The sequence below is a fragment of the Alligator sinensis genome, unplaced genomic scaffold, assembly GCF_000455745.1.
Source record: "Alligator sinensis unplaced genomic scaffold, ASM45574v1 scaffold569_1, whole genome shotgun sequence".
NCBI classification, from domain to species: Eukaryota; Metazoa; Chordata; order Crocodylia; family Alligatoridae; genus Alligator; species Alligator sinensis.
Window position 1 is genome coordinate 3853800 of NW_005841914.1, and position 11285 is coordinate 3865084.

An 11285-nucleotide genomic window follows, 5' to 3' on the forward strand; every position below is an offset into this window, starting at 1 on the left:
ACGCTGAAAATGAAAGACTCATCTTTTGTTGACCAGCCATGGAGGAGAGCGTGTTACTTAACAGGCCAACTGAACACTTGGTTAGAGCGCGTACGATGGGTAGACAATATAAATCTATCAACTATGCATCCAAAAGCTTGAGCACCTTTTCAGATACCGGAGTCTTAGATATCCTTGCCCATTCAAATCATGCAGATATTTGATTTACTTGTCCTAACTCCATGGGGGCCAACCTTCCAGGGATGCTACAAATTAGCCCTGCACTCTCCAAGTGCAACTCCAATCCCCTTTCTCTGCTGCTTTGCTCCGCTTCCTGTCCCATCTACTGCTTTCTGCCACCATGCTGACTGTCCCCTCCTTGATCTGCCACATCCCACCCATATAGGCTGCCTGTGCAACTTGCAGCATGCATAATGCAGGTTGGTCACCCCTGCCATAGCTGCCAACCTTAAAATATTATAGGCCAGCAAGACGGATATTTGTGAGCCAAAGTAGAACTAATGGAAGATGACAATTAACTTAATACAGAACATATTTATGGAGCAGTGAGTCAGAGAATGAGATACAGCAATCAGCCCTGTGAAGTGCACCATGCAGAATGACCGCTAACCCAGACTTACAGAAACACTCAGCAGTTGTATTGGTGTGTTTGATGCTGCAGGGTGCTACGTCGCTCCCATGTGAAAGCCCCCCAACTCCCACCGAAATCAGAGGGAGTTGAGAGCATTCAGCATCTCGTATTAGAAAAGGTTTGGATCCACTTCAAGCAATAGTAGATGAATGGGTCAGGGCACAGGCAGAGGTTTGACTAAATGGTGAGCATCAAAATGATGATTTGAACTGAAAACTTGAAAAAGTTATCATTTTGACATGGGTTGAAAAAATTGTTTCCTTATTTACCATCCTTCCCCCCTTCAGCCACTTTGTTCTCCTTTTCCATTAAGTTTCTGTGGAAGTCCCATCAATTCCCAGTTTCATACCAATGAACAGATTCAGCTCTGTGCCCTTATCCACAACCCAGATGATTAAAAAAGGCCAGCCCTCATGGCAAAGAGTTAAGAGGATCCATTTCCTCTTAAGGATCCCCGTGGTGATTTTGAATTAATGCCTTCTTTTGAAGAAGTACTCAATTGGACTACTTGTGCATCTCAAACAGATCTCTCCTGCATCAGACCTACTAAGCACATTCCATAAAGAGGAGTTTTTACCTTGAGAAGCTGGAGCTGAAACAGGGAGTTACTTTTTTCAATATAGCTAGTGTAAGTGTCCAAAAAGACTGCAAGTAAACAGTATCTCAGAGGTTAAATAAAAAGCAAACATTTATGCAAAAGGCTTGACTTTGCAGTGCCGCTCCCTTGTGACAACATGCTATTTAGACTAATAATACAATTGCCATAGTACATCCTCAGGAATTATGCAAATGTGCAATAACTATGCATTAATAATTAGCAGATTATGCAAAATCAGTGGCACAGAAAAAATTGTTTTGTTGCAAGTTTTGCATGAAAAAAAAAGTGATGCAAGGCAGGCTAGAGCAAGTGTACCTGTTATCAAATTAAACAATTGGTTTTAAGGAAAAGATGTACAGCAGTACAGTATTAGGGGAAGGCACAAAGGCCAAGGCACTTGCCAATGAGGAGGTCTTCACTCACAGACATTTAACAGCTGCAGAAAGGAGGGGTTGGGTTCCCAGCCAGCCATGGGTCACCGGGGATTCTCCCAGATGTTCACACGGTGAAACTGAAGCCGACAAAGCCCAGAACTTCCCTCAGATAGTGAGAGACGCAATCTTATAACCAAGGCCACACTCCTTCCCTCAACACCAACAAGGAAAGGAGTCAGGATGGAAATCCCGACTGAGGCTTTTTCTGCAATGGCTTGTGTTCAAGTTGTCTACCTCCCCCAAACCCCCAATACAAATATTCCAGTGCAAACCCCTTGCGGCTGACGTCCTACTGGCAGGAATCCACGTTATGACCAAGAAGGGCTGGATTTTTTCTCTTGACCTTGGTATAAAATTTGAGCCCGTTATCCCTGGTGGGTGGGTGGGTGGGGGACAGGGGACAGACTGTCTTCCTTGAACCTGATCAAAATGCTGAAAGAAAGCCTGAGTCAGGGCTCCCTGCAATGGGACTTGGACTGAAGGGTGCGGGTGGGTTTGTACAACTCTGAAAAGCAAAACCCTCCTTGTTACAACTAGGTTCTACCATTGTGAACACTAAAAAGCCATAGAAAAACCCTAACAGCTTGCACATGACTTGAAAAGGGTCAACTGGAAGTGTACTGCCAAGTCTAGGGACTTATTCGGAGTTCAGTATTTCCTTAGGTGCACTGTTTGATATTCTGGATAGGTCATGACTTATCATGTAAGTACAGCACGTTGTTGAAACAAAAAGTCATTGAACTAGAGTGATGTGATCGAGGGGGCCAATGCTAGGAGGTAAATGCACGCAGTCCCAGTAAAGTCAGAGGTGCAGATGTGTGACCGAAAGCAGAATTTAACCCAAAAGTTTCTTAAGGTACTTGCATAGCCCTGCCACTTGTAATTAAGCACACCACACACAAAATGTCTTCCCAGAACCCCTCTGAGAAGTTAGTGCTGCTGTTTCTCATTTGTAAAGTGAGATTAGGCAGACAGGTCTAAGAAGGAGTCACAAAAGGACTCTAGCACTTAAATACCATCTTACTACCATGGTAGGCACCCAGATGAAAGATGCAGATTCACTGGATACCAGCTAAACCTGGAGCCACATAAGTTTCCAAAAATAAAGTTCCCCAGGGTCCTCCACATCTATTGGCCATGTAGGGAAGCACCCAAATCTCAACCGAACGGAGAAGGAAGGTACCTTAACTCTCACTCAAACACTGCCAAGATCCAAAACCAGACCATCCTTTGTCTTGCTTGCCAGTGTGGTAAGTACTCTCAGGGAATATATGACAGACTGGATCTGGCATAAAAATGCCGAGTGATTAGAGCACTCCCTTGAGATGGAGGGTGAGGGCACAATATAACTGCCTCTTCTGCTTCAAAGAACTTGAACCCATATCTTCTGCTTCCCAAGGGAATGCTCTAAGCACAAAACTATAGGACAAGGGCACACAACACCTGGACCATGGGCTTGATCTGCCCCGCCAGTGCTGTGCCATCTGTCTTGCAGGGCTCCTTATGGAGCTTGCATGGGGGGAGCTCTGGGGGTCATGGCCCTGCACACTAAATTGGGCTAAATCAGACCCAGGAAGATTGAAGAACTGAATCTTGTTGCCCTGAGCTTGAGCCCAATTGTCTAACCTCTGGGGCATCCGTCCTCTTCCCATCCGAATGATTTTGACGCCAAAATACAGTAGCTAGTTCTGTAGGGATAGCAGACCCATACGCATGCATACCGACATTTTGACTTTAAACTATGCCAACCATTCTTATCCAGAAGAGGATACATGAAGCACACACAGACAAGATACATGCTTGTTTGAGTGGTAATGCTCTTTAACCAGTCAGATTTTTTTTTTATTACTATTACTACACACTGCTCCGTGCTACATATTCAAAGTAAGGTGCCATGCAAAGAGTCACAGAAAAGTTCTGCTTCAAGTGGCTGGTTTGCATTCAATGTGGAACATTTCTGTGACTGTTTTCCTGTTTGTTGCATGATAAATAGGTTGAATCTGTGGCATGTTACCATTTATCATATAATTAATCTATGAACTGAATGATAACCATAATGTATGCCAGCAACCACATTTTCTGCAAGCAAAACACACTCCCTAGTTACACCTAGGCAGCAAAGAAGTGAGACACCAATAGACTAAGAAGGTCTCATGGTCAGGTTACTAAACTGGAATTCAAAAGCCCTGGGTTCATATGCTGGCTCTTCCAAAGACTGTGTGTATGAAGTAGACAACCCTACATGTTTCAGACCCCCATTTTAAAACCAGAATGATACTAAATACTTACTCTTACAACTTCTATGCATCATTTCCATTGGAGTGCAAATTCCTCGAGGCACAGACCTCCCATGCTGTATTTAAATACAGTGCCAGGTGCAAGAGGACCACAGATCTGGTATAAATTGATAACATGGCCTATGCTGTCCATGGATGACTAACCAGCCTGCTTCAAAACTCCTGAAGATTTGTTTTAACAGCCCAATGACATCACAGGCTAGAAAATGAAACTCGGAGTGTATCATCTAGTTTACTTTAATCCCATTTGAAATTTCTCCCACACGTGGGAGATAAAAAGAGGTTTATAACAACATGGTGCAAACATAAGTGAATATAAGAGTTAGGCAAAACTTTTCAAAATGATCGTATGGGAGCGGGGAGGTGGAAAAAGTGGCAGAGAAGCAACACACATTTGAGTATATCCTACAGAATAAATCCTGTATATATACACACACACGATTTAGCTGCTGTTGCTTAATATTACCAAGACTCACTGGTACTTTCTCCATAGTGCCCGTGACATATATACATACACATACATATATATACACATATACATGTCACAGGCACTGTGGAGAAAGTACCAGTGAGTCTTGGTAATATTAAGCAGCAGCACCCAAGTAAAACACAATACATGATCAAGGAGATTCACATGCAGCAACCAAGCCCCTTTCTATCCTTCCCTCCCACCCACCTCCTTCCGCAGAGGATGGGGATGCCCATGAAATTCAGGACAGACTCAGATGGTTTGACAATGGTGATGAGCACAAGATACGAAGCTACACAGCAGCAATGGGCCCAATTCATTATAGCTTTGTACTTTGGGTAGTTAGTCATTTGAATGATTGCAGAATGAATGTAGGGAGGTGGGGGAGATCGACAGGGGAGTTGGGAAAAGCAGGAGTGTAGAATCCTATTTTATTTAGATTTAAATAACTCCATAAGAAGCAGGATATCAGAAGATCAGACCTAGTCTAGAAAATTTGCTACTCGGTAAAAAATCTTTGGGGGCAGGGACTTATTTTTGTTCTAAATTTGTACAGCACTTTGCATAGGGGCGTGGAAGGGAAAGAAGAGGGGACAACAAGGGGGACCCTAATCTGTGTGGGGGACATTTGAATACTGCAACAAACAGAAAAACCACCCCCACCAAGTCCTTTATGGCATGCAGTGCCTAAACCATAGATCACATCACCCAGAGATGCATCATGCTTCAATAATCACTCCCAAGGCAGCACTGATAAGTTATGACATATCATTTACTGTTCCAAGCGTAGCTCAAGTGGGACATCGCTACCAGGTTCAAAACAGCTAAATTTCAAACCAAGTCACCCAAAACCACAGTCTAATTTGGGACTATTTGGTTTTAGGGCTCTTTGTATGGGATTATTAAAAAAAAAGAGGTAAAAGGCATTGCTTAGACAAATCCAAAGGTCATTTGGTATTTTAAACCTTTAGGATCCTTATCAAAGGTGGATTTTCCCCCTACCCCCCTCATCCCGATACCGGTAAGTTGTTAAGGGAAGCAATTTACCAGTTACTGGGGATGAAGTTCAGGGTGAAATATATATGAGGACGTATAGAAATTTCTCTTACCTGCTTCCATAAGTTGACATTGCTGCCCAAAAACCTGCGAGAAGGTAACAGGGCCTGCTGCAGAGTTGGAGGTCACTGGCGAAGAGTCCATGGCTCTCTTAGGGTCCTTCGTGTTAGTCATGTGGCACAATCCAGGACCTCTGAAGTTTCCCACTCCCCCCCAGTCTGAGGTTGAGGACCTCCATGGGTAGAAGATGGTCAGACACCTGGCAAGGTTACTTGTGCTAGACACCCGAGGGATTTCTCTCTTCAGTGGGTAGAACGACACCAACGTCCAGACGCTCACTCAGAGCATCATTTGTATCTGACTTGAGACTAGTCTTTCTCCAGGGCCATTGTATGCATTTGAAGCAGGTCCAGAGGGCCTCATCAGCCAATTAAGAAAGAAAAATCAGGTTATAGGAAATGTGCACGTTTCGCCCCCAAAAAGCAGATGTCTGCTATACTTGTGCCACTTAAGTGTCTAATTGTGCAATTACCTTGTCCATGAGCCTTGGCACATTTCCACCTGAGGGTGGTGAAGAGAGTATTTCTCTTCTCCCCCAGTGGTTCGGTTCTTGTTCCTGGCAGGGGTATTAACCCTTTGCCATTTCAGTCTGCTAGCCAGACACGCAGGGATCCTTGCACCAATTCAGCAACGCATGTTACCAGGAAGATCCATCACTGTCCAGCTTTTCTAATGTGACACTCGGACCCAAAACTGAAGAATGAAATATTCTGTTTTCAGCCTATGAACTTAATGCTTGATCTGAGCTTCAGGGAACCTGCCTACCTGCAGCAGTGTTCAAAAGATGGTATCCTTCCCCTCCAGGTGGTCTGACTGAATTCCTTGCTCCGTCTCCCTTTCCGAATCCAGCAGCAAGCTGCAGTAGGCAGCTTCTGCTGTCAGGAGCTGTACTGGCTCTTGGCGTTAGTCCCTGCTTAATTCCTTCACTACAAATCTTTCTCTTTCACCCAGCAAAACAGGAAAGTGGGAGGAGATTGGAGCCATCGTTAAATAACGCTTCCTCTGACCTGCTGCAGTGTTCCCCCCCACCCCTCTGTGATGCAAAGGCTGTTACTTAGAGTCATTCTGGAAGCACATGGAAGTGCTAACTCAGCCAGGCAGGAGAGAGCCTGGTTGCTTTAACTCTCTCACGTCCATTTGCAATCATCAAAGACCAACAATATTACCAGAGAAAGGGGGAAAGAAGATGTGGGCCGGAGCATACCTCCACATATTTAACTCCAGCTGTCATGTCACATGTAGCTGCTGCTGTTCCACAATTATATTTCAGTGTAAAAATGGCAAGCAAGGCTATTTCTGCAGAAGAGGGACCAAGCATTAACTCCCAGCAAAGTCTGTGACAGCTGATTCATCTGTATTTTCAAAATCCCATCTGGCAGTGTAGAGGATGCCGACTTCAGAGAGCTTTGTCCGTTGTGCGGCACAGGGACCCCCTAGGAGCCCTACAGGGAGAGAGGTTCAGATTGTGTGAGCACACATCACAACTTGAGCTCAAATACAAGAATTGCCTAGTTATTGCAATAGAAACTACAGGGAGAGAAAGTGTGCGGCTCTGTTGTGTGCGTGCGCAGAGTTCAGCTCTGGCCAACTTCTATGCACCGTTTTAGAGGAGCATAAGGGCAAACTAACCCACTTGCCTTCAGTACTTACACGGCTGCCACCGCTCTGCTAACTGACCATGTCATGATCATTGACATTTTCCCTCCAGCCCTGCAAGACAGCCAAGTATCATTTCCCATTGGAGAATGGGGATAACCGAGGCAGAGAGACAAGGTTATGTCTGCCTGTAGCTGCTCAGGCTGCCTTCACTCATGTGTGCCAACCACCTACATTGAAAACCCTTGAGCTCAGACTGGCCTCCAGCACCTGCCCAGCTCATCCCTCAACATCACAGCTCGAGGGTGAGGCCACCCTTCCCTCTTCCCCGTGTGTGGTCAGAGTTCACTCAGCTCCTGAAAGCCACAAACAGCAAATCCATCAGCAGCTTCCCATGCTTGACTTTTGGCCCTTTATACCCCACTTCCAGACAGAAAGAGGTCCTGTTGGTTTGTTTAAAATGCAAAAGACTTTGGACCTAATTCTGGTTGTGTATGTGTGCGAGCATGGCATAGGCAAGTGTGTGCACACATGCATTTGCTAGCAAGGAGAGCAGAATTTGGCCCCCATAAGAGAGTTGCTGGAGGACAGGGCTTTCCCTGCATCAGCTCCTGCAGTAGCTGCCTGTGTACATTCATTTACCCTGGGAGAAAACCCCTGGTAATTTAGCCCTCATCGAGAGAGAGGTAAACCCTACCCTTACTGCTCCCAGGTGAAACTGTGCTTTTCTTCAGCTCCCATTATCACAGCAGAACATGTGGAGCCCAGCTACAGAGTTTTGGCTGGGAGGAAAAGGAAGGAAAGGAGCTGGGGAAATGCTATTTCGAAGCCTAGATTAAATTGAACTGCTTTACCCAGGCCTCATTACCAAAAAAGTCATATGAACCCTGTGCCTCAGTTTCCCCCTCCGAAACTTAGAGATAATGGTGTTCTTGACTTCCAAAGGACTTTAAGGTTCACGAAGGGAAAAAAAAAAAGAATATATACGTTTTGATGTATATATTTATGCATAATATAATTGCTACATATAAATTATAGTTATAATACATTTATAAATATGTATACAATACGGTCTGTTACTATCATATTGTATTATATTATATACTAATTGGTTATACATATATTATAATTTTTATAACATATTCTAGTTGCATATATAGTACGATGTTATAACATATTCTAGTTGCATATATATTATAATATAGTCTTAGTTGAATATATCTATCTATAGATAGCTACATCTATAGATAGAAAATTGCTACGTGTGTGTTGGGCAATGGCGATAGAGCTATATACACATATCTATCTATCTATATCTATATATAGATCTAGAGAGCTATACCTATAGATATAGGTATGTGTATATAGCTCTATCGCCATTGCCCAACACACGTGTAGCAATTTTCGGGTCCCTTTTTACAAAGATTACCTGAAAAATGGTAGTCAGGACTAGAACCTAGTTTAAGAAAAACCAAACGATATGCTGCTATATGATGATAGTTTTCAGACTACGCCAGACTGCAGCACCAGCTTTAAATGCGAGAGACTGGCACGGCCTCCCTGGGCTGAGGTAAGTCCCCTTCACCTACCTGGCACGACTGCAGAGAAACACTAGGGGATGCAGACCCGTAGCAGCAGTGCCCCCCTGTCCAAGCAAATCCAGGAACGGAGGTGTTTTGTAGGAGCTGGGTGACCTCCGAACACCACCAAGCTTTGCTCGGGCTGAGCCCCGGGTGTTCAGGGATCACTCTGAGGCAGCGCTCCGCAGGGCCTCGCTGCAGCGGGCCCCAACTGTCGAGTTACGCAACAGGAGCGCCCGCCGTACTTCACCGCTCTCTCTTTCGTAGCCAGACATAACCCCGGCCGCTTCCCATGTTTAAAGGCCACTCTCTTGCTGCCCTCGTGACCGGCAGACGGTTATTTTCAGTGGTTAGACTAGGTTTGAGGGGGAGGAAAGTCTTCCCGTGCGAAGAGCCCGGCAGCTTGCCCGCTGAGGAGACCGACGACCAGGCTTCCGGAGAATTCCACAGCAGCAGAACCAGGGGACCCCCGCCCCACCCCCACCCCGAGAGACCTTCGCCTGCAAAACTGAGGTCTAAACACGCAGCTAGGACAGTGCTGTGATCCCGTCTGCGTGAATGCATATAAAAGGAGAGGGCCGCAGTGCTACCTGCTATTTCCATAGCAGTCAGGAGGGTTTTTGGTTTCTTTTTTAACTTGGAGAAACCTTGGCTCACACCAAGTTCCCCCTTTTGAACATGCTCGATAGATGAAAGCGGGTCATTGCACAAGTCATTTGTCTTATGACAGAAACAACGTACCAGGAACGGGATCTGGTCGAGAAATAGTCTGGGTTCGGCGCCTGGCTCTTAGCAGCTTGCCGTGTGATTTGCTTCACTTCTGTGCCTTGGTTTCCCCATCTGCAAAAAAAAAAAATTAAAAGAATTTAAATGCTGAGCAGCATAGAGCCATGTTGATTAGAGAAATTCAGAGCCTTTTTTTTTTTTAAACAAGTTTGGGGACCTTTAACAGTGGTTCCTTTAAAAGAAAGCAGAGAGGATAAAACCAGAAGTTTTTCTTTTGATTTCGAAGTACAAATATAAGTTTAAAGAAAAGGGGGGGAGGGGCGGCTTCCATGAATCACGAGTTTTTCATATCTTTTATATGCATTAGGGCTAGATGGGACCTCACAAGATCATTGGGTCCAGCCCCAATAGATTTCAAATCTGGAAAGAAAAAAAAAAAAAAATCTTAAAATTCAAAAGAGGTTGGGAGAATACAAGAGAAGTTTTTGCCTTCTTTGAGCTCCAAGGAAACATCGACTCGAACCGAAAGCTCAGGAAAAACATGACCCAAGTATTTTGGAAAATATCCTGCAAGCATGACGAGTCCTGTGATGGTAGTAGGGTGGGGAGGATGACGACCCAGATTTCTTCTCTCCAAAAGAGGAAGATTTTGCAAAACAAAAAGAAACAGCCTCAGAGCGTGGGGGTGATGGAAGTGTTAATACTGGTCAGGGTTTTGACGGCTGAACATGCTTTGGTCCACAGTCCCGGGCAGATAGGTGGGGGATCCGCATCTTCCTGCCCGGTCTGTTGAGCAGCGTCCCCCAGCAGGAGCAGAGCTCAGTGGTTACGCACTGCACGCAGCACCGCAGTGATTATACAACACCCGGCTCTGTGCACACCAGGTGGCTCTGCTACATTTAACGGCATTGGTCACAGCTGGCCACAATTAGATCAAGCCAGCACATGTCCCTAAATGCAAAGAAAAGGAAGAAAATAAGGATCTGGTTGGGCTGATTTGGAAGCAGCATACCGCCAGCAAGTTCCCTCCTTACCCAGGTCAGCATCAGAAGCAAGCTCAGGATCGGAGACAATCCTGCCTTGAGCAGTGGGCTGGACTAGACGACCTCGCAAGGTCCCTTTCTAGCTCCACTTTCCTATGAGGCTAGAAAAGGAAAATGGCACAAAGATACCACATCTTCATCCTGCACAGCAGACATAGAGCTAATGCCATGATTTAGTGCATTTTGCCCCATAGAGGTGCACATTGCTGTGTTTGGGCAGCCCTCCGAGAGCGTGTTTTCCCTCGGTGACATTTCCTGTGGTGCGCACACAGCTATAGGCTTCACTGCAGCTGTCTGAACTTTTCCTTCCCCGGCACAGCTGACAGCTCCTGGCTTCTATCCCCAACTGCATTTCACCGAGGGAGGTTACAATAACCCCAGGTTTCCCTTTCTGCAACATGTCAATATTACCCGGTTACCAATGCGGGTTTAAGGTTTGATTAGCACATTTAACATCCTTCAAGCTCTTCAGAGGGAAAGCATCGTGAAAATGCTGTCTATTTTTTTTTTAAATTTATTTTACAGCACAGGGCATTTCTTCCTGCTGCTGATTAAGCAGATTTCAGGAATCCTACTGCTGGGTTATGCTTTTTGAAGCTAACTCTTAATTACCATTACAGGCTGCACATCTATTTCCTTCCCTGGAACCATAAACCTGAACAAAGAGCCCGCTGCTTCAAACGGTAACTTCTGTTTGAGGGCCAAGGTGTAAATGTCACTGCTGCCTTTGTTATTCTCGGATGGTTTCCTGATAAAACTTTAAAGCCGCTGTCAGAGGCACCATGTTCTACATCA

The 11285-nt window shown here is 45.1% G+C and overlaps 1 protein-coding gene across 1 annotated transcript in view; it reads right to left on the reverse strand.

The window, feature by feature from the left end:
* LOC102371458 (putative uncharacterized protein C1orf196) overlaps positions 1–11285 on the reverse strand; it is a 154700-nt gene that overhangs the window by 135780 nt on the left and 7635 nt on the right. Inside the window, exons 2-4 of the mRNA XM_006018826.2 lie at positions 9463–9561; positions 6750–6987; positions 5539–5903 (exon numbers count right to left, since the gene is read on the reverse strand). Coding sequence (XP_006018888.1) covers positions 5539–5659 — 121 coding nt within the window. The 5' untranslated portion in view covers positions 5660–5903; positions 6750–6987; positions 9463–9561. The remainder of the gene's footprint in view (positions 1–5538; positions 5904–6749; positions 6988–9462; positions 9562–11285) is intronic.